The 22,695-nt window shown below is 54.2% G+C and overlaps 1 protein-coding gene across 4 annotated transcripts; it reads right to left on the minus strand.

Moving 5' to 3' along the window:
* Positions 1 to 642: 642 nt before the first annotated feature.
* On the minus strand, positions 643 to 22,091 carry C1qtnf1 (C1q and TNF related 1). 4 transcript variants are annotated; one of them, XM_060386304.1, is made up of 5 exons: positions 21,649 to 22,091; positions 15,672 to 15,740; positions 7,476 to 7,634; positions 5,314 to 5,450; positions 643 to 4,155 (listed from the first exon to the last, which is right to left on the minus strand). In XM_060386304.1, the coding sequence occupies exons 2-5, from the start codon at positions 15,686 to 15,688 to the stop codon at positions 3,605 to 3,607; spliced, it is 864 nt and encodes a 287-aa protein (XP_060242287.1). In that variant the 5' UTR covers positions 15,689 to 15,740; positions 21,649 to 22,091; the 3' UTR covers positions 643 to 3,604. The 4 variants fall into 4 exon arrangements, with proteins under 4 accessions (XP_060242287.1, XP_060242286.1, XP_021495573.1 ...); XM_060386303.1 differs by lacking the exon at positions 15,672 to 15,740 and adding an exon at positions 12,360 to 12,522 and having other exon boundaries at positions 21,649 to 22,090; XM_021639898.2 differs by lacking the exon at positions 15,672 to 15,740 and having other exon boundaries at positions 21,649 to 22,085.
* Positions 22,092 to 22,695: the final 604 nt, after the last annotated feature.

The following is a 22,695-nucleotide window of genomic DNA, read 5'->3' on the forward strand; positions in this document are numbered from 1 at the left end:
CACCTCCAGTTCCACGGCCTCTTACACCCTCTCCTGGCCTTCGAAGACGCAAAACACACACACAAAAACAGACCTTATGAGGGACATTGGAGAAAGCACACGTGGCACACGTCTGCAAGCATCCAGGAGGCTGTCGCTAAGGCGTGGCATGCATTTGAGGTTCGAGACCAGCCTGAGCTACAGCATGAGCTACGGCTCAAAACAGACAGGCAGACCAACAAACAAACAAATAAAATGGCAGAGCAAAAGCACTGCCTCCCGGGCATGACGAGGCCGCTGCACTCTTGAACTCACTGCAATTGTGATTGTCTGGAGACAACTGGGCACTTGGGCGCTCACTCATGGCATTGGGGACAGGGTGGACTCTCATTGCCACACCCCTCCCTGAGGATTTATACATGGCTGCCTGGGGGAAAGGGGATGTTCTCTCATAAGGTGCCCGTGTTCCTGTAAACAACCCTAATGGAACCCAATGGGACACACACATACACACACATGCACACATACACAGACAGGCACACACAAACACACACACAGGTGGAAGGGGGCCTAGCTGGGGAGAGGGGAAAATAGCTGGAGTAAAGGGTGAACAGGAGAGGATCATGGGGACTGGATATGATGGAAACACACTGTGGGCATGTATGCAAATGTCATAAGGAAACTTTATTGTACATAGTTAACATATGGTAACATTTTAAAAGGTCAGGAGTATTGGGGCACACCTGTGATCCCAGCATTCAGGAAGTGGAGTCAGGAGGATGAGGAACTCAAGGTCAGGCTTATCCAGATAGTGAGTTCAAGATCAGCCTGGCCTACATAAGAGCTCTCAAAGCAGGCGGGAGCAGATGGCACCAGAGCGAACGCTGCCTTCTTCTCCACGGTGGCCAGGCCAGCTGTGGATCAAGCGTACCCAGGCCACAGGACAGGAGAGCAGCCAGCCAGTGGCCCTTGAGTGGGGCTGATGCATCCCTTCCAGGCCCCCACTGCCAGGCGACGGCCTCTCTCTGCCCAATGGCCCCCATGCTGTGGAGAAGGGAGCTTGCTGTTTGATGGGGTCCTGTGTCCACCTGCTCCATTTTGGCACCATCCCAAGGCCATGCATGGCCACACGGGGCTCCCAGCACTGGGCCAAGACAGAAGGCCAGCTGTTTGCCAGGCTGCTGGTTCCAAGTCAGCTGCTGGCAAGTGGAAAAGGGGGGCCTGTTGGCCAGCCATGAAAAGAAGTGCCTACCCTTCACCGCAGGGACGCAGAGAGGCTGTTAACGGTGTCCAAACCCATGGGTTGTCACAGCAAGCCTCACTGTGATCCCCAAAAGACACACATGCCCTGGCCTCTGGCGGCTGTCAGTGTGTCAGCTCACAGGTCCCCTTAGCAGATGTGCTGACGTCCTGCATTCAAGGGAGAGCCTGAATGCAGCCCTGGGTGTTGTTGAAAGGAAGACAAGCTATGGGAAGGAGGTCATGTGGAGTCAGGACAGGAAGACTGAAGTGACACAGTCCCTCCCTCCAGGCAAGGAATGCCTGGAGATAGAGTTGGCAGGAAGCACCCTCCTCCAGCCTGGCTCGGAGCACCTCCTTGCAAGCACCTGGTTTCTGAACTCTGCCTTCCAGAACTATGAGAAAAGATTTGTCACTTTGCAGCCACCTGGTTTCTGGGACTTTGTGACACAGCCCCAGGGACGGTCATTGAGTTGTCCAGGCTGCAGGCCAGGCTAGGAGCCTACCTGCTCTGCTGGTCCCAGGGCCCCACCCTCTGCCACCATGTGGGAGTCTCCAGACCTGGGCAGCTCTAGATCTGCCGTACTCAGGAGAACCACATCTCTGTGGTAGAAACATTCCAGCTTGGGCCCTGGCAGGTTCCTGAGTGCGAGGCTGAGGACACCATCTGCCTTTAATACACAGAAGGCAGGTGCTGGCTGGGGAAGAGGAAGGAAGGACTCTGTCTGATGAACAAAGAAGCCAGCTTGCTGTGGACTGCCATGGCAAGTTTCATGTTTGCCACAAAGAACAAGGCAGAGTACAGGTGGCAGCAGGCCTCTGCTGCAGGCACGGCCGTGGAAATGGGCTTGGAGAGCGGGCAGCAGAAGCCCCCTCAGAGGTGGCATAAGTACATGCCGAGCAGCAGCAGCCAGGCCCCGGAAAGAGAAGAGAGGGGTTCTAATCTAGGGCCACCAGGCAGCAGCAAGCAAGGCCTCGTTGGCACAAAGCAGATATCTATTGGCCCAGGCCCTGGGGATCGGCGTGGGATGAGATGGGGAGAGGAAGCAAGTTCTCTGAGATCAGAGAATCAGCCCTGAAGCCATCCCTGAGTGTGAGGGGGTGATGTGCATTTCCTGTTTCCTCTTCTCCCACTTCAGGGTTGACCCAGAAATAGGATAGCTTTCTACAGCTCTCCCACTGGCTCTGGGTCACAGAGGAAGGCCCTCCCACATTGCCACAGGCTGGTTAGGGCTGTCAGGCATGGGTGGTCCTGTGAGGTGGGCCTGCAGGCAGACACATCAATACCTAGACAGTTCACTGAATTGGGGAGAAAGCAGGGTACTGGGCATGGTGGGGGCAGCTTGATAGAACCTGAATCAAAGGCCCGGTGCCTCCCATGGCCGATCCATCTGGAAGGAGGAACAGGGAGCAGATGCCACAACAGGCAAGAGAGCCTGCCCTGGCCTCCAGAGGGGCCTGGGGAGCAGAGCAGAGATGCAACGGCATGCAGCAGGAGCTTTATTCCTTAGAGAGAAGCCCGTAGGTTCCGGAGTCCCTGAGGTCCCCAGCCACTGTCAGGAGCCTGTGAGCCGGCAAGCAGGACACTGCCACCAGCCCAGAGTTGACCACAGGCAGCCTAGCTATCCCTCTGGGAACAGCTGCTGTCCCCCCCAAACCCCCAACCCTTTCACTACTGTGGCTTGAGAAGACTGGGTGTCCCCTGAGCAAGGCTGTATAGCAAGTCAACAGAGTTCAGAGGTCAGTCCCGCTGTCCCCAAGAAATCTCATCTGTGACTTAGAGTCAAGTCAGATGTGGTTTCCAAACCCATAAACTGCAGCTCCTCTGCTGCCTTCATGCTTCCCTTTAGACCCATTCCTGGGGAGGGGGGAGTCTCTGCCCTGCTTTCCCCAGTACAGACAGTGCCCTGGCCCCCCCTCCCCTCGCTCTGAGAGCCAGCTGGCTGAAAAGCCAGAACTAACACCCTTTTCCTTTCTCTTTTCTGCTTTACTTAGTTCCTAAGAAGCCCGGAGTGGGAATACACGGGGCTGCGCTCTGGAACACCCTGTGGCCACAGGAGGGTTGTCTGAGGCTGCGTACACAGCAGGAGCTGGAGGTCCCCCAAAGTCCTCGCAGGCACCCGCCCAGTGACTTCATCAGCCGGCAGCTCTCTGCTCTAGAGCGGCAGCCAGATTGGGACCACGAGGTCCTCTGGGCTTCCCAGTGGCCAAAGGCATCTTGTCAAAAACCAAAACTGAGGGAGCCAAGGCCAAGAAAGCCAGGACCGAGGGAAGAGATGACGGGGTCGGCCTGGGGCAGGACTCCGGGGTCCAAGGAACGCAGGGATGGGCAGGGGTGACAGGCAAGAAGATCGGCAGTTTGTGGAAGCACCACAGAGGACGGCCACTAGGGCTCAGAGGCTGGCTTGACCAGGTAGCCACTGAAGGTGATGTACGTGTCAAACTCGTCGCTGAAGATGGCGTTCTCACGCTCGCCCTTGAAGAGGCGCACCCACACCTCGTCCTTCTCACGCAGGTCCAGCATGAGGCTCTGGCTCTGCATGATGCTCCGGTCGCTCACCTGTGCATATAGGATCACCATCTCCTCCTCATTCTTCATGATGTGCAGGTACGTCTCCTTCTGGTTCCACGTGTGCACGTTGAGGCTGAAGAAGTAGATGCCGGGCACGTAGCAGTAGAACTTGCCCGTGAACATATTGAAGTGTTTGTACAGGTTCACAAACTCCGTGTCGAAGACCACGGGCTGGAAGTAGTCATTACTGTGAAGGTCCTTCTTGCGGCCCACAGAGAAGGCCGCATAGACTTTCTTGCAGGGGTCTCCAGGAGCCCCTAGGGATCCCTTCTGCCCTTTAGGGCCAATATGGCCCCTGAGGCCTGTAGAGCCTGTTTTACCTACTTTCCCCTGGAGGCCTCGGTCACCTCGGTCACCTTTCTCACCTAGGAGAGAACGGGAAGATGTGAGGTCGGGAGAAGGCTAGCCTGCGAGCTGTTTGACCCGCCTCCCTGCCCTGACCTGGACACCCTCTCCCATGCCCCTCAGCAGGAGGCTCCTGGGCAGTGGGGGTGTCTGGCTTCTCATATCATTAGAGCTAACGCTTTTCGCTGTCAAGGGTTGGCCTACTTCCACCCAGAAGGTGTGTTTTTTCACTTTCTTTCTGGAAAGTCCTGGCAAAGATAAAGGGACAGATGGGTTTGTCCACCAGCAGCAGGCTCCGTGGCCAGGCCTGGGCTCTCTCTGAGTGAATGGACTGCAGATGTCAGGGCTGGGTGCAGGATCCAGACTGCCAAGCATTCCCTGGGGCTGTGACTTATCTAGAAGGAGGGTGCAGTGTTTCAGAGAACCATTTGGGCACTGTGTCAAAACAAAGAACTTAGGTCTGCAAGTCCTATGCAAACAGGGGTGGGCCAGAATCTCTGAGGCCTCTCTTTGCGTGTGTGCATGTGTGTGTGTGTGTGCGCGCATGTGTGTGGTGTGCACATATGTGACGTGTGTATACCCACCCTAAAGGCACTTGGAAAGGCCAGGAGAGGGTGTTGAGTATCGTCTTTTCTCTGTCCACCTTGTCTTCTGATATAAGGTCTCTCTGCATCTCATTGCCTCAGATATGGACTCTAGAGGCCCCCTGTCCCTCCCCTCCTCTGGCCTTCCCCCTCCCCTGCTCCTCTCTCTCCTCCCTCCACCTCCCCTGCCCTTGCCCCTGCCCCTCTGCCCCTCCTCCTCCCCTGCTCCTCTCCCTTCTCCTTTCCCCTGCCCCTGCCCCTGCCCCTGCCCCTGCCATGCTGTTTGCAGTGGTTACAGGCACATATGGCTACACCTAGCTTTTACATGGGTGCTAGGGATTTGAACCCAGGTCCTCTTGCTTTCTCAGAAATTGCTCTTACCCACCGAGCCATCTCCCTAGTGTCTTCTAAAGGTCCTCCTCTGCTCATGGAGAAGGGTCACAGCTCAAGAATCAAAAATTCTTCCCCCCTTCAGATGACAGCCTCCCCCCCCCCCAGCGATCCTGCCCAGCCCCGCCCAGCAGCATCTCCCTCTCCATCTCTATAAAGCAGCATCCAGGAAGCGGCCCCAGGCCGGCTCCGTGGCCCCCTCACCTTTCAGGATGGTAATGTTGATCTGGGGCGGTGGGATTGTCTGGTACACAGGAGTGCCGGGGTCACAGCATCGATAGCAGCGCGACGTGGGGAGGTCCTCACCCTGGCGAGGGCTGTGCTTCTGTGTTTCTTCATCCCTTGGGGAACAGAGTGCCACAGAGGTGTGACTGTCTGTGCCAGGAGCTCTCCCCTGCTCCTGAGGACCCAGCTGTGGCCTTGCTCCCTTCCCCTGCAAAAGCAAGGCTCTGTCTAGCATAGGCCTAGGGGAGGAGTCTGAGACCCCAGCTCAAACTGCAGGCAGCCCACCCCACATACCCCACCCTCAGTAATAAATATCCAGAGCAAAGATAGCACAAATGGCAGGAACCTCAGTACTGAGCTGGGACCAGGTCTTTCCGTGTTGAAGGACTGGGCTCTGAATCTAGAACACAGCTACCAGTGGCTCATTTGTAAACTAGTCTCCCATCATCTTCAGTGCCCGGCAGCAGTGGCCAGCGAAGGCAATGGCTCTACGCTGCCACCTCACGGCCATGGGCAACATTGCACTTTGCTCTCCTCACCACTTGACCCAGGGACCTAAACAAGCCAGCCCCTCTCTAACCCTGACCCGAATACCATGCCCAGACCATCTGAAACATGGATCCACACTAGCCCCGAGGTCAGCCATATGAAAACAGCCTGAATGATACTCTCCCTCATACTCAGCTACACACTCTCCATCCTCCACTCCCGGCCCCAGCTCCCACCACTCCAACCTGCCCCCATCCTTCACCACCCTGCACTACCCACCTACCTGCGCCTACAGCACCCTGCCTTTTCCTCCCATGCCCAAGAGGACCCTGGTGCAGCTCTGTGGAGGCAGCCCTACTGCGGAGCCTGGATTGTATTGGGTGTATCTGTGTCCCTACCGCTCTGGAGCTTTTAGACTCCACCATCTGTCCTCCATATGCTTCTCCAGGACCCAGGAAATGGCCTGGTTGACAGTAGCTATTTCATGTTTGTTGAATGGAAACAAAGGAGGGGGAAAGAAGAAACAAAGGAATGGGGTTTCTTGGCCCCAAATCCTGCCTGGAACCTTGAACATTACATTGAGCCAAGGTGCAGAAGAGCGAAGAAACCCAAAGCCAGCAGGGAGCCTTGTGCGTGCCTCTGGGACTTCATGTTTGATGTCCCTACAAAACACCTTCCACAGCCTTGGATCTGTGTACCACTGAGGGTCACTGACACAAAGGCAAGGAGCCCTTCCTTACTTTCAAGGGAGGCGGCTACCTGGCTGCCTGGCCTACCCTCACCAGCACTTTTCTAGGGAGAGACCTGGAGTCAGACAGACCCCCTGGTAAGCACACAGACAGAGAGAAGGGCCACAGCAAAGATGGTGCATTTCCAAGATGGCTCCTTCCTTGCCCTCCTGACTCGAGAGAAAAGCCTGGCAGCTAAAGCCAACGGCTCTGCAGGCTTGCTCCCCCACCAGCAGGCCCCTGTTGAAGGATGGGCTCAACAAGGCCAGATCTGGACAGGGTGCACAATAGTGACAACCAACCATCCGACTTCTTCACATTGACCAATCCTAAATCAGAAAACGGAAAACTCTTCAGAGACTTAACCAAAAACCACAGCCCTTGAGAAGAAAGTGGATTTTTTGGCTTTTTGAGCTTTCTTTGTCTCGGTGTGTTGGCTGCGTGTGTGTTCCTCACCACCAATAAACGCTCTTCCGCAAATTCTGCCGCTGTCTGCCCTCTCTGAGACTTCTCTGCTGCGCCTGAGATTTTTCCTGTTTTTTGCTTGCTTGCTTTTTGGTTTTGTTTTTAGTTTGTTAACTGGCAGAGAAAATGAACCTGGTCAAGACCCCTAGACTGTGTCACCATTTTATAAAAAAATAAGTTGCTCAAGGCCACTTGTCCCTGTCCCCCACCTCCTGGCACATATTCTCGGGAGGCCAAGCTAGAAGGCAAAGGCGACCGGAAGGGCAGGGCAGGTGCCCTTTCACAGCGGAGACTCAGGGTTAGGGTGGGACAGAACCACCATCCTCAGAGTCACTGACACCCAGGGTCCGCCTCCCTGAGGACCACTCCTCAGCTTCATCTTTGCCCTTTGCAACCCAAGGCAGCCACATGTGGAGGGCCCCAACCCTCACACGCTTGCCCGCTGCTAGCACGCCTCACCCCTTCATATGGCCCAGAGGGGACGTCAGCTCCTCTGTCTCTTCCCACTCCAGCAGTTCCTCCTGAGTGCGTGGCACAAGGCTCAGGACCGGGCCCCAGGCGATGGCCAGCAGCACGCAGCATCCCAGAATGAATCCTGGTGCACGGGAGCCCATCTTCCTGCCAGAACACAAGGAGAGGGCAGGAGTTAGGAAGGGAGTCTACAGAGACACAGCCAACAGTGAGGGCTGTTTGCCCAGCCCCGAGTCACACACACACACACACACACACACACCTCCACCAGGAGCTGCTGAATCCCTGAGTCTCGTCTGCACCAGCCTCTCAAGGAGAGCCCATCACCTGCTGGCTCCCAAAGATGATCAAAAACCAATCCCAGGTGAGTGCCAGCCCCTCCCTAAATGGGCTGGTGGGCTGAAACTGGCTGCAGCTGTCTTCTGCCACCAGGGGGCGCTGAGCGAGTATTCCTTTGCACTTAATTTAGGGAACGCGGCCCATCCAACTCAATCCCATATCACAGCCCCCAGCTCTCAAGCAAAAGCTTAGGACAGGACCCTCCTTTCCCAATACAGAGACTGTCCTTCAAGCCCCTTCTTGATCCCAGAACTTCCCCACCGCCAGCCAAAGTAAGTGCCGACGGATGTGTGCTGAGCTTTAGTACCTGTTTACATTCTCTGCCCCCTCTCGAAGCTCCCGGCTTGGGGCATGCAGGACCTGCCCCTCTTCCCCTATGGCTACATGCCTTTGTCTGTGGTTCAGCCCTTGACTTCTCAGACCTAGGACTCCTCTTAAACTTCAGCTTCTAGTTCGGCTGACCCGAGTAGGGCCTCAAGACTGTGTTTTCAGCATGCCCTGGTGCTGCCAGGGGTCTGCGGTAGCACCTTGCCTCTGCCTGCACGCTAACCCTGGCACCTGTCGGGAAGCCTGTATCCCCGTTCCTTAGGCAGCAGCATCTCCTCCTGATAAGCAGCCGACAGACAGGCCAGTGGAACCAGGCACCCGGCTGAGATTCCGAGCATGCTTCCAATTAATTCTTTGAGCCCAGGTGAGGGAAAGATAGGCATGAGAACACATCCTTATTAACCATCCCACCTGTGACCCCAGGGCCACTCTTTCCAAGAGACAATTTTCATTCATTAGTAGGTGGGGTAGGGTAGGGGCTGGGGAGATCCAAGCCCTCGAAAAGCAGGCACGAGGACACGCGTTCCATCCCTAGGATCCACATGCGAAATAAAAATAAATCAAAGCCAGGTCTGGTGGCCCATGCTGCTGATCCCAGGATCACAAAATCGGAGACAGGCAGATAGATGCCTGGGGCTCACCACCCGCCAGACTCCCTCACTCGGTGAGCTCCGGGCCAGTGAGAGACCCCATCCCAAAAACACAAGGCGGACAGCACCTGCGGAGCAGCTGAGCCTGCCCTTTGACCTCCACACACACTCAGGCCCGCACACAGATGCGTTCCTGCACACATCTCAACATGCATAGCACACACGTGCCCGCCCACGGTGCACACGCAGTGAAGACGGAAGGCAGGAACTGCTGGCCTAGGGCCTGCTCCTGGCTGCACAAGCGGCCCAGTCAAGACCCACACCGTGCTAAGCTGTCACGTCCTCCCAGACGCCTCCTCAGCCCCGACCTGGGGAAACCCTCCTCTGGGCTGGTTTCATGTATCAGGTTGTCTCCAGCCATGGAGACTTTTGCTTGGCCCTCACAACTCTCCCTGTCAGACACGGATGTCCCTGGCCTAGCCAAGCGTCCTGCAGCACCCTGGACCTCACTCGTCCTCAACAAATATTTATGGAGCTAAGTTCTCCCGATCTGTTTATGTCTCTAATTCTGTATTTCCTGTTTTCCCTGGTACCCTCATAATTGTCCTCCCTGTTCCCTGTAAGTGTCATGCTTGCATCAGGCAAAAGGAACTTTTCCTTTCTTTAAATTTCAGTCTGTTTGTTTTTTTTTTTTCTTTTTTCTTTTTCTTTTTTTTTTTTTTTCTTTTTTTACTCACTGTGTAGCCCAGGCTGGCTTCAAATTCTCAATCCTCTTGCCTCAGGCTCCTAAGGGCTGGCAGTGTAGGTACGGACCACCGCACTAGTTTTAAACTTGATTTTCTATGAATCTGAACATATATCCATATATACACATATATACATGCATATCTGGGGACATATAAATGAAAGCATGCATAAAGCTACCTTTGGCCATTCTACCTCACGGGTTCTCGGCCTTGGCTTTGCTGACATCTGAACTGGGCCGTCCCCTCAGACCCTGTCCTGTATATTTGAGGGTGCTTTGTAGGACCCTAGCCTCTACCCCAAAATGCTGTTAGCACCCTCCTCAGTTTGTAGCAACCAACACCCATAGACACTGTCCTGTACCTGTCCCCTCCGAGGCAAGATTATTCCCAGCCAGAAGCCAGTGCTACGGCCCCGATCCAAGGCTGATGCGCCTCTTCCCAATCTAGAAAGGGGATTTTAAACGTGTTTGTCAGAAAACGGGGTGACCAGGGCTGGGCTGGGAATGCGACATGGTGGGTGGCAGGTAACAGCCCCCACGGCAGACAGCTTCTGCTGAAGGCAGCGAGGTGGGCAGGGACACACAGCGTCCTTTGCAGATTCCAATCAAGCCGAGGCTGAAATGCTCCGATCCTGGAAGTCATCCTAACAATCATAACCAAATCCTGCCACAGAGCTGACCTCATCACATTAGGGTCATTTTAGTCACTTTTTGGGAAAAGCCAATATTGCGCAACATCCAACCCAATTTGGCTACAGACCACCTCTCTCTGTTCCCAGCACAGCCAGGGTCTCCCTGCAAGGAGTGAGGCTTCCCTGCAAGAAGGCCGTCTGGGGGCTGTGCGCCACCCAGGGAGATTGGTCCCCCACCCCCAACCTGCACTCACATGTGCTAGGTCTCAGATCCCAAGACAAACACAAATGGCTGAGGTGCCTGTTTAACATACTAAATCGAACCTGGCTGCCAGGTTCTCCCAGCATCCCTCAGTCCCTACCTATTACTGGGAATGGCTGGCACATCCCACCTGCTGGCGTATCCCAACAGCTTCCAAAATCTTCTCCAGCCCAGGGGCTGAGCTGCCCTTCCCTATATAATGCAGTCATTTTGGTTACCTGGTCTTTGTCTAGTCTCTTGGCCCAAGCTGCCCCTCCTGGTCAGCAGCTGCCCTCCCCTCTCCCTCCCTCTCCCCTCCTCTTCCTCCCTCTCCCTCCCTCTCCCCTCCTTTCCCCACCTCTCCTCACTCACAGAGCTGGGGGTCAGGTCCACTCTGGACTCTCCCAGATGTTCTTGCCTCTGGCCATGCTCTCCCTTTTATTTTCAGTAAACTCTCACCTGCACCATACCTAGGAGCAGTCAGGTCCTTTACTTTTCATTTATTCATTCACTTATTTATTTATTTATTTATTTATTTATTTATTTATCTATTTTTCCATTCGATATGGCCTGACTCTGGGTTGTGCTGCAGTAAGAGTCACTGAAGACAACCCCGAATGACCCATCCCTGTCCCCCGTGAAGGAGAGCTGAGTTCCACCGGAAACTGCTATCTCCACAGGACCCGGAGCAGAGCCTAGAACCCCTCCTCAGCCCACCCAGCAGCTTCCACCCAAACTTCACCCAGGAAGCAGGAATACCCTTTGCAGGAGAAGAAGGCAGAGAAGTAATGCAACTTACAGGACTCAGAGGAGGGTGGGGACTGTGCGGGGCTGCCCAGGCCGCATGTGGAGGGTCATTCACAGGAAACAAGATTCATCCACAAGCTCAGTTTCCTTATGTTCCTTTAAGGTCCACCCTGCTGTTTCTGGCCCCTTCACGCCTGTGTGTGCCCTCCTGGAGTGGGAGGCTGCCTGAGTGGGTTTGGCCTTGGTCCCCCACCCCAGCTTATTGCCATTGACAAAAGCATTTTGTAAACACTGTTTTCTTCCTTAATCCTCATCCAGTAAGCAGCTGTTCAGAGAGGCGAGAAGCTTGTAATCTCCTTCAACAGCCAGGAGCCTTGGAAGGCGAGTTGGAGCCGCCTCCTCAGCTGGCATTTTAACACAGGCATGGCTTGTGAAATGCTCCTAGATTCGCCTGGCATTGTGCAAGAGCTGAGGATTGCATGTGTGTGTGCGCACGTGTGTGTGTGTGTGTGTGTGTGTGCGTGTGTGTGTGTGTGTGTGTGTGTGTGTGTGTGTGATTCAGCCATAATTTAAATGTAGTCCCTATCTCAACTGTATTTCAGTCCAGGGAGAAAAACAGACAAACACCCAAGACTGAATGACCAGAGGTGAGCGGGGAACTTTCGAGATCCTTTGCCCTCCTGAACAGTGGCATTGAGGCGTTGAAATTCATTCACATAAAACAGAAGTCAGGCACTAAGCGTACCTGCCATCCCAGAATGCACTAGGAGGAGGCAGAAAAAGCCCAACACTTTGAGCTCTGCCTCTGCCAGCCTTTGCCTCTCCTCACCATCCCTCAGACCACCACACCGGCATTCTCTACTTAGATTCTGGGGACCATGGATCTTGTCTTTGTGTCTTTAATGCAAGAACTTTACCAAATGGGCTACTGCCCTGCCTGAAAAATCTCAAATCTGAAGCCAGTCTGGCCTTCTTAGTGAATGTTAGTTTACAGGTGATCCTACTAGCCTACCCTTGGGGTCCGAGCAATGTCCTACATCATCACCTGCCAAGGCCGGGCATGCTGCCCCTGCCACCCCCAGCTCTCTCTCTGTCCGCATGTTTTCTCTCTGTGTTCCCGCACTCCTCTGCCCTTCTCAGCCCTCATGGCTCTGTCTGCCTGTCTACATGGCCGAACTGTCATCCTCCACCTCTCCTCCAGGGCCTAACCCCTCTCCCCTCCCCCAAATAAACCTCCTTTTTTTACCATACCTGTTGTGTGGCATCATTCCTCAAGGGGGTAAGACTCGGCACAGGCCCTCCATGATGCCATCCCAGCACCACCGAGTCATCGTTACAGTGAGACTGTCTCAAAATGGCTCCGGGTTGAGGTCAGTGGCAGAGCGCTTGGCTAACGTCTGCAAGGGCCTGGGTTCTAGTCTCAAAAAGATGAGGAAATGGAACTCAGAGTTCTGCAACCCAGGCATGCCAGGCACCTCCCAAGCTCTGCACAATGGTGCGCCTGGCACTATCGCTGCCATGTTGGAAAGTTCATATAGAACACGCCTGGCATGGCTGCCAGTTCTAAGGGGGAACTCTGTTCTAGATTAAAACGAGGCCAGCGGGGGAGGAAGCAGAAGCTATGAGCAAACAATAGGCCTGAAATCTGGGAATCATTTAGACTCCTTCCTCTCTTGCATCCGGCACATCTAATCCACCAGCAGCCTCCCTCATAGCCTCGAAGGTCGTGTGTCCTTCCTGCCACTGGCCCCACCAGATGCTTTCCAGGGGCTCTGGCTGCCTCCCAGACAAGGCAGCATCATGGTCCAGCTTTGCTGGGATTTGGACACCTCCCTAAAGTTCCATGCTCTGGTCCCAGGGAGCATAGCGGAAGATGGGACTGAATCCCACCCCCCTGCACCTTCCGCTTCAAGCTGGAGACACATTGAGAAAGCTTAGCATCAGAACTCTTGCCTGAACACAGCCTCTCCACCCATCCGCCATCACTGCTCCTTTCATGCCTGCATCTCCACCCTGTCAACCACTGGGAAGCCAGGACTGCTCTGCCCCGCTTTCCACTGGGTAGAGCTGGTGCCAACCATTGAAGAACACAGAGCGCCGCTGTGACTATAAGACTCAGCCAAGGAAGAGAAAATGCTTCACTGAGGTGCACAGTCCTGGGTGCTTTCCAAACACACAACATCAGTCCCGAGTCTTTGCTTCCCCATGAGATCATTTATCCCTCAAACACCCAGACCTCGCATGAGCAAGAGGGTGGTAGAGTGTCTTCCTCTTGGTGGATGAGGCTTGTTTGTGCCCTGTTCCAGAAGCCCCTTGAATGTGTGGTTTTCCTGCTCTGTTTCTTCCCCAGCTGCCCAAGAGAGGCAGCTATGGACCTGGGATTCCTTAGAGGGGGATGGATTCACACTGTTCCAGGGCCTGCCCCTCCCAGAACCACCGTCCTTCCTTTTTATATCTTTTCCCAGGAATGGAGAAGGTGGGTTCCTCCAGGATAGCCAGTTTAGGAGCAAAGGACTCTGACCCTGGATGGAAGTGGGGTCTTGTTTGGGGCGAAACCACGAGAGGGAAGACCAGGAGCTCGCCTGTCCTAAATCTCCTCGCTCCTCTGCGGCCTGTCCAAGGAGACTCAACAGAGAGCAGGGCTCAGTCTGCCCGGGCCATGTGGTTGACAGGCCCTCAGCCTGCAGGGCTCCATGCGCCCTCCAGGAAACAAAGCTCTCCTTGAGTAAAACAGCTGTCCTTAGGTCACCTCCCGGCTGAGCCCCCTCCGGCTGGAAGCTCGACCTGCTTTGAGAACCGTCTGACAGAAAAGAGGCCCCAGGAGCTTGCACCAGGGCCCCACTCGCAGGTGGCCTGGCACACCGCCCATTTCTTTGGCACCAGCACTGATGCTGCCCCGGGGTCTGACCACTCCCAAGACCCAGGGAGGAGAGAACCCGGGGATTCTGTGCCTAAGCTCCTTCATGCCCAGCCTCTGCAGGGAGCACAAACTGGTCTTTGTCTGGTTACCCCAATCCTGGATGTCCCCCAGCACTTCATAGGAACCGCCTGAGGATGCTCTGAAAGAGGGAATGATGCTCTGAAAAGAGGGAACGCTGCCCTCTACCTAGTGGCTCCAGGGTCAGCAAAGCGGTTTGCTCCGCATCTGTCAGTGTTGCTACTGCCTTTCCCAGCCCAGGCTGCTCACAGCTCACCAGCAGGCAGAACCGAGTCCTCTGAGATGTTCTGAGTACTCTGCTTACCTATTTTATTGTTGTTACTGTTTTGAGAAAAGACTCTCATTCTGTAACCCTCTTACTAACTATGTAGACTAGACCTCATGGCCATCCTCCTGCCTCAGCCTCCTGAGTGCTTCGATGGCAGGCATAGGAGACCATGCCCATCATGAGTGCTTTAAAGTATCTACTGGTTGGGGCTGGAGAGACTGGGCAGCAGTTAAGAGGACTTCCTGCTCTTCCAGAGGCTCAGGTTCAGTTCCCCCCTGTAAATCAGTTTCATGGGATCTGGTTCTTTCTTCTGGCCTCCAGGGTACCCACACACATGTAGTATACACTCACAGAAACATGTAAATAAAATATACATAAGAATATAAATAAATCAGCCGAGTATGGTAGCACACACCTTTAATCCCTTTAATCCCAGCACTCAGGAAGCAGAGACAGGAAGATCTCTTAATTCAAGACCTGCCTGGTCTACAAAATGAGTCAAGGATAGCTAGGGCTACACAGAGAAACCCTGTCTTGAAAAACCAAAAATAAAATTAATAAAGAAAAGAAGAAGAAAAATAAATAAATCTTTAAAACATTTGCCAGTTTGGGCTTTCTTCACCTGCACCAGGCTCTAGCCTACCCTGTCTGTTGGGTTTATCCTTCCTTATAGAAGGAAGGAAAGAAGAAAGAAGGAAGGAAGACAGGCTTTTATGATATTGCCCAGGCTGGCCTTGAATTCACCATCGTCCTGCTTTGGCCTCCTTGTTGCTGAGCTTATAGGCATATACCACCACTGTGCTCACGGATCTACCCTTCTTGGTCTCCTCACAAGACAGTTACTATCCAAGGCTACTTCCTCACTTTTAACTCCTTTCATTCCAAATCCTTCCAGCTTTCCACGCCTTCCCCTGACACTACCCCAACCCCATCCTCCCCAGCAGTGGTCTGTGCTCTGCAACACACCAGCCACATGGGACGGAACACAATAAAACTTCAGGTCACAATTCAGGCATCCCACCAGACCAGTAGTCACCAGCCTGGGCAGCCCGGCTGCTTGGGTTTTTCTTATGCCTTTAGCCAGTGAGGCTCTGCTTCTGTGTCCCCCAATGTCTGCTTGATGTCCCCTGCCCTGCCATGAGACCCTCACTCCCCACAATTAACTCTTCCTGTTCCCACAATCCAGACTTCTTCCCCTAGAGCTAGCAGCTGGGTAAAAGATGGCGCTGTCCCCGGGAGCTGCTTTTCATGCCCCTTCCGCATCTACTCATCATCAAGTTCCCAAAGGTCTCTGCCCCTTGCCCCCTTGTGTTCAACACCAAGTCTTTCCCAGGTGGTCCAGGGTCTTCCTGCCTACCAGCTGTCTCCTGCCATTCTCCAAGAGGCCACTTTAAAACTGGAGCATTGCCGCTGACTTCAAGGGTATCTGGTGACAGAGAGGAAGTGTTTAAGTCCTGAGAATCAGCATGGACCTTCCCCTCCCCCCATCACCTAGCTACCTGCAGCCTTTCTAGGTCTTTGGATGACTGACCCTCTTACTGCCAACCCCTTACTGCCAGCCATGTCTTCAGAAGCATTCTCCCCTAGAATGCCTCCCAGACCCCTATCTGCTATTGCTGCCCCTTCCTCAGCATCTAGTCCTGATCTCATCCCCAGAAACTAGGAATTGCTAGAAGATGGGAGCTGTTTTGTTCCTATGCCCTCTGGCATCTGGTGTCACTTAAAAAATATGTACGTACGTACGTGTATGTGTGTGTGTGTGTGTGTAGGGGTGCTCATAGAAGCCAGAAGAGGGCACCGAACCCCTGGGCCAGAGTTACAGGTGGTTATGGGCTACCTCACATGGGTGCTGGGAACAGAGCCTGGATCCCTCTCAAGACCAGCAACCACTTAACCACCATCTCCCCACCCCTGTTTTGTGCCATTTTTGCCACAGTCAATCCCCAGTGCAAAACCATCCTGCATCTTTTAAGTGTTCCGATGAGGCAAGGTCCATGAGAGAGGCCCAAGTGCTATGAAGTGTGACCTGAATCCCAGTCTACTTGGAGTCTGGAGCTAGCCTTTCCCAATGCTTCCCTTCTCTGCTTCTAAGACTGCAATTCTGCACCACGGTACAAGCCCCAGAGGCCACCAGGAAGACAGACCAGATAAATGACAGTAATCAGTTGTGGGAAGAAACCAAGACCATGCTTGCTGATTAGAAGTAAACTCCACTATAGGGAAGTAAGGGACTTTCCTAACCAGAAAAGCCTGCCTGTGTCTAAGGCAGGAGGAAGGAGAGAGGAGGGAGGACGGGAGAGGAGGAGGGCTCTGGGGGAACACAGATCCACCGGCAGCAGCAATCAGTGCAGCAGGCAAATTAGTTCTTGACTCAGCTGTTTCTAGAAGCAGGAGGAGGGAAAGCGCAGGTTAAAAGTGTGGTGTTCTTTTGCCCCACACACCAGTGGCCTGAAGCCCATCCACCCAGCTTCTCCCAACAGCCACAGCAGAGACTGGGAGCGGCACTGCCGACACTTTCTTATCCGGGCTTCCTTGGGTTTCTCTCTTTTCCCCTCTAACAAGCCCATCATTTTCTTCACAGTAAGTACACATTATTTTCCACTTAGAAAAGACAAAATAAGCCCTACCCTGGGGACCATGAGAGCCTTTTGTTTATTCCAGGGAAGTTGGCTATGCATAGGAAAAGTTGACAGGCAGCGGGGGAGGGGGGAAGCTGTGATGAATTTATGGCTCACATGGAGCCCCTGGGACACACGTCATCCTGCTGCTGACGCCTCACAGTGAGTGTCTGTGAATGCCTGCACCACAAGCAAGAAGATGCTGACCTTCCCTTGGGCACCGGCAGCTCCCACACACTAGGCTTGTGTTTGGGGTGCCCCCCCCGATTAGCTTGCTCAGTGACAGCTGGAACACCACAGCCACCGTGAGATGACAGGTGGCCCTCATTTCCTGTAGGGCTGCTGGTCACCTCCAGCGTGCCAGGCACAGTATGGGCACCAGGACCCAACACTGGCTCTCTGGGTTCGATGTGCAGAAACCTCTGTGGCACCAGCAGGCTGATGCCAAGAGCCATCCCCTAGAATTTACTCTGTAGTTGGGCATAGAGTGACCAAGAACATTCCCTTCACGTGTTCAAGTAGGAGGTGCCTGATCCTCGAATCACTTTTAGGATCTTGCTTTTAATACATGGAGAAAATAGTATGTCAGAGAGCTCTGAAGGATGCGGGGCATATGCACAGGGTTACAGGGATTCCTCTGCCTGTCAGTGGCCCACGGAGGAGCCAGCCTGAGTCAGCAGACAAGGCTAAAGCCAGAAGGATCGTTTGGTGTCCAGGGCTAGCCCCCCACAAACACAGGGAGACCCTGTTACTAGCAACAACACTAACAATGAAAGCCAGCATGCCCACAGGATTAGAGGGGCCTCGAAGCCCCATCCCAGTGGTCATGGGGTAGAGAAGCGGCTTGGGTTCGAATCTAGTCAGGTCTCAATAGCCTTCAGGGCTCTAGTCTAGACACACACACACACGCACACACACTCACACACTCACACATTAGCCTTGGGTCTCTGCCCTAGTCACCTTCCCAGCAGCTGAGGCTCTGCAAACCCTACTGCTCCTTCCCATAGATGGGTCTTCATGAGGCTCCAGGCCCAGGAAGGGAGAGGTTTGGCATACTGCAAGAGTCAGGAGCCCTGTGGCACCCCAAACATGCTAGAGCCTCCCATCTTCCACCGGAACTCAGCTATAAGGACCCAGCTCAGTAACCTGGTAAAAATGAAAATCTTCTAAAGAGATACTTGGGCCTCTCTTTTTGGCTAGTAGGCCATTGTGACAATAGATCTTGACAATTTGGGATCTCCCACCCCTGCTGGGTGTTTCGTTCTTTGGAGGAAGAAGCAGCGATGGATCAGCGACCGGCAGGATCGCACCTTGGCCACTATGCCTTGACCAGGACAGCTTAGCTCTGTGTTCCTCTTGCCCTTTATATAGATCTAAAGCTCACATTAGGACCCCAGAGATAGACATGGGGGTTGCCAGACCTCTTTATATGCTCCCCCTAACTTGTCCACACTGAATGAACCTGTCTGCTGTCACTGTTGTTTCTGTAATCGCCCTGCTGAGGACAGCGGCTAAAGGGGCTTTCAGAAGCTAAAAATCCCGGCAACAACCCCAGTGTGAAGAGCCAGCCCGAGTACGTAAGGGAGGGAGTTTCAGACCCAGCCCAGCTCCTGGTCTGCACATGTGTTAGGCCCACCCAAAGCTGGTGGCTCCCCTAGGGGATTCTTCTCCTGCCCTGGTACCCAGGGCAGCAAGCAGCTGGTAACCAGATGCCCCTTGCTGGGGAGGAACTGCAGCCCCAGGATGTGGGATGCTCCACCACATGTGGTCACAGCAGCCAGAAGCATGTCTGGCCCAGCCCTGGGCACCAGGAGCTTGGCTTCTCTGCACCATCCTTCTTACCTGGCTCTTCTCCCATCCTTGCTGACTGGGCTTTTGCTTGCTGCCTCCCTGCTGTCTGCTCCTCAACTGTCTTGTTTCAAGGGAAATTTCAACAGGGGCCAGGACAATGGTGAGGCACAGAGGCCTAGACAATGCATGGAGTCCCGGTGGCAGTATGGGCAGGTGCCCAAGGAGGGGACTGTGGGTAGGCAAAGGCCTCTGAAGCATCAAATCCCAGTGAGGGCAGGAAGGGTGACTTGGGATGGGTACCAGTTGGTACATGAAGAGCTGTTGCTGGCAGGACACCAGCATCAGGCCATTGCTACTTAACCAGGGCTTTGAGACACAGCGCCCTTTCAGGCTCAGAGACCTCACCCTGTGTGCAGGCCTGTCCCTCCCCAAACCAAACAGGCCTGCAGGGATTGGACATGTCCCTTCCTGCTTGGGAAGGAAGGAAAGAGGAGCCACTTCTGAAGACTTCCAAGAACACAACTGCCACCAGAGGTCCTGCCAGGGCAAGGGCCCAGGGCAGGGCCCTGAGTGCCAGAGCACTGGCAAAGTGTGTGGAGCACTCGGGCTTTCGGCAAACTGCTCTCCGGAGAAGCCAGAATGTCTCTTGCACCTCATGAATGAGTCAGGGAGGTGGCAGGGTCCTGTCCAGACAGCTACTGTGGGCCACTTGACATTAGTGGAAGGCAGGTTTTCAGTGACTAAAACTGGAGTTTATGTAACAGTTCCCAGGAACCACCGTCCATGTTCCAACATCTCTGGGTCCTTCAAGGCCAGAGCCCAGACTGCTCCCAAACAGTCTTTCCCTCCAGAGAGGGTGGTGGTCGGTCAGAAGCCATAGCCTGCAGTGGCCATCTTCCTGTCCTTCTGGCTTCACACTGCCACCTCACCCTCACCTAAACCCTAGCGCCTTAGCCAACCCCAGCCCTAGGAACTATGATCCACAAAAAGTCTGACCCCCCAGGATAAGAAACAATGGGTGAGGGTGCCCTGAGGCAGGACCCATAGTTTCTACAAAATTCTTTTCATCTTTGTTTTGATGGGTGCAGTTCAATGCCAGAATATTTGGTTTATGAGTCATGCTAATTATGGGGAGAGAGGGGGGCCACGGGGGAAAGCAGGCACCAAGAAGAATAACAGAAAGGAGTGTGTTCAGAAAAAAATTAATGCTGTGCTGGTTGCTCTGAATAGGGAGGTTACAGCCAGGAATGAACAGTAGTCTGTCCTCAACCTCCAGGACAGGCCTGCCGGCGGGGCCAGCCTGCTCTCCATGACCCTCAGAACACCTCTTTAGACTTCATGGGGTTGGGGGGTGAGAGAGGGAGAGGGGAGCATGCATGTGTGAGTTTCTAGGAAGTAAAAGAGGGCAGTTGAAAAGCTCAGTATCTCCCGCCTGGGCAGGGAATCCAAGCAGGGTCTCTTCTGGAGTGAAGACACCATTTAACTGGGATGCTCCCTGCCTTGGCTACAGAGCTGTGCAGCACAGTGAGCAGCTAAGATCCCCTCGGACCCCCAGAGGAAGCCCTCTGCTTCCCTCTGCAGGTTCCTCCTCTCCATTGAGCACCAGGGTTCTGGCAGGGACTGCAGATCTCCCACCCTGCACCAGAAAGTCAGCAGATGGTGCACTATAAAAAGTAGTTCCTAAGGACGTCGCGCACTCCCAGGGGGATCCCAGTGACATTTCTCAGGTTTTTGTTTGTTGTTTGTTGTTTTTCTTTTTGGGTACTTTGGAACAGAATCTCACTCTATCACCTAGGCTGACAGAGAACTCATCCACTCGCTATCCGGCTCGGGATGGCCTCAGACCCACAGCCTTCCTGGCTCACAGTCTCGAGCCACCACACTCGGTGAAAATCAAAGTTGGTATTTGATTGTTGCTGTTTCCAGTACTGTGGACGCAGCCAGGACATTTCACAGGCTAAGCACCACACACGCACCCTGAACCCTGTTGTCAAAGCTGGAAAAGCATGTACCATGGTCTCCATTCCAAGAAACACGGAAGTGGGGTGGGCAGAAAGGAATCAGGGAGGCAGCTCCCTCCCACTTGTCTTCTGAGAGGCAAGGGCGGAGCAGGGAGTAACAGCAGTGGGAAGTCTAGCTCTCCAGCGAAGGGAGCAGCCTGGGCGGGCCCAGGGATAGACAGGGTGGGACTCAGGTTAGCCAGGCAGGGATGACGTCTGCACCTACAGAGATGTCCAGATGTGTGAGCAGAGGGTGGACGGGGGCTGTGCAAAGGTGCTGGAGCATCTTGGTGACCACAGCCCTAGCGCGGGGCCACTCTAGCACCACAGGCAGCTCTTACTTCCCAGGAAGGTCCACGGAGAAGGGATATTTGGTTTTTCCTGCCCAGGCTGGATGTCCTCCAGGAACAGCAAGGCTTTTAGAAAAGGGGGCCAAAGTCCACACTTCCTGTTCAGTGTCGGGGCTCCAGCTGACCACTAACAGATGGGACAGACCTGGATCCCATCTGGCCCAGGTGATATGGCAGGGGTGGGGTGGAACCGGGTGGGGACAGAAATGCTCCTTCTTCTTCCTCACCCTCTAAAAGCACCCAGAAAAAGGAGACACACCAGAAAACAGTGAGAGAAGGTGTAGTTGGTCCTGTCAGCATCCTATCTGCCAAAGAGCCCGCCCCCTGCACGCTCCAGGGAGCCCCAGCGGCTGCCTCTGCAGAGCCAGTCTGTGCAGGGGGAGTTAGCAAGAACAGCACAATGCTGTCCCCCAAACTTATGCTCTTTCTGCCCCTTTGCCATAAGCTCCACATCACCTCTAAACCCCAGGGAAGGTGTCTGTTCAGCTCTGCTCTGGTGCCCAGATGAAGCCACGAAGACAGAGTTCGGAGGCACCGAGTTCCTTTCTGGTCCACCCGATGGCCAGACCACTTACCTCCTTCCAGCGGAGCCGACTGTGCCAACCGAATCCTCCCGCCTCTCAGGGCTCTCAGGACGCTGTCTCTTAGAGCATCTCCCAGGGGCTGAGCCTTTTCTAGGCCAGGTCAGAGGGAAGCACAGACGTGTCAACGCAGACAGAGAGAGCCAGAGGGAGAAAAAGTCACCCCCCCGGGGGGGGGGACTTAAAGGAGAGGAAGGGGGGAGGTGCAAGCCACAGCGGTCCCAACACCTTTATCTCCTCAGCTGCCTCCAAGGTCTTTTTGGCCAGAAGCGGAAACGTGCTTTCTCTCAAAAGTAAAGTAAGAGAGGAAGAAAGCGGGACAAATACAAAGAGCAAACCCCAGCCAGATGTGAGCTGCCGAGGAGCCTAGAACGCTCCTAGCGCTTTTTATCCAAACAGCAGCCTTAGAGGATTAACTGTGTGTGTGCCCGGCTGGCTGGCTCTCCTTCTTTCTGGATACCCTGGGGAGCTAGTGCAGGCTTGGAGGGGATGAGGGCAAATACTTCTGTTTATCTAGAGGTCTCTCCAGATGTGGAGGTGGCCGAGAGCCCAGGACATGGCTGCCCCACTCAGGACAGAGAACTGCAGAAAGGCTGATTGAGCTAATTGCTGGTGGGGAGTTGACTCAGGAGTATGGGCAACCCTGAGTCCCAACAGTGGCAGCGTCCGAGACACGCTTCCCAGCAGGGACCTATGGGTACATTTGGCATCCATAATCGCTTTGTAACAAAATGGCAAGTTGTGTGTTCATGCAAGTATGTACTGGAAAGGGATAGCTCTGTTGCTCAGTTCAGAGCCCAGAGAAGCCTGTGAGGCAAAGGTGAGGAAGCAGCTTCCGGAAGGTTCAGGTCCTCCAGGGAAGCCCTGGAGTGCTGGGCCAGGCGCTTGTTCAGCCTCTGCTAGGCAGCTCTGCTCTGGACATTCCTTAATCTCACACACATGCCCCGGCAAATCTGTCCCTGTGGGGATTGTGCCCCAGGCTCCTCCGGACAGTCCCTCCTTTCGACATCCAAATACTGAGTCAGAAGGCTTGCTCTGTAA

The sequence above is a fragment of the Meriones unguiculatus genome, chromosome 7 (assembly GCF_030254825.1).
Source record: "Meriones unguiculatus strain TT.TT164.6M chromosome 7, Bangor_MerUng_6.1, whole genome shotgun sequence".
NCBI lineage: Eukaryota > Metazoa > Chordata > Mammalia > Rodentia > Muridae > Meriones > Meriones unguiculatus.

What these genes read in the sequence shown, in the direction of transcription:
- C1qtnf1 (XM_060386304.1), bottom strand. An exon ending in CCTCTGGGCCATATGAAGGG is followed by an intron (nt 5,451 to 7,475) that starts GTGAGGCGTGCT and finishes CTGTTCCCCAAG; the next exon opens with GGATGAAGAAACACAGAAGC. An exon ending in CAACATTACCATCCTGAAAG is followed by an intron (nt 4,156 to 5,313) that starts GTGAGGGGGCCA and finishes GTTCTCTCCTAG; the next exon opens with GTGAGAAAGGTGACCGAGGT.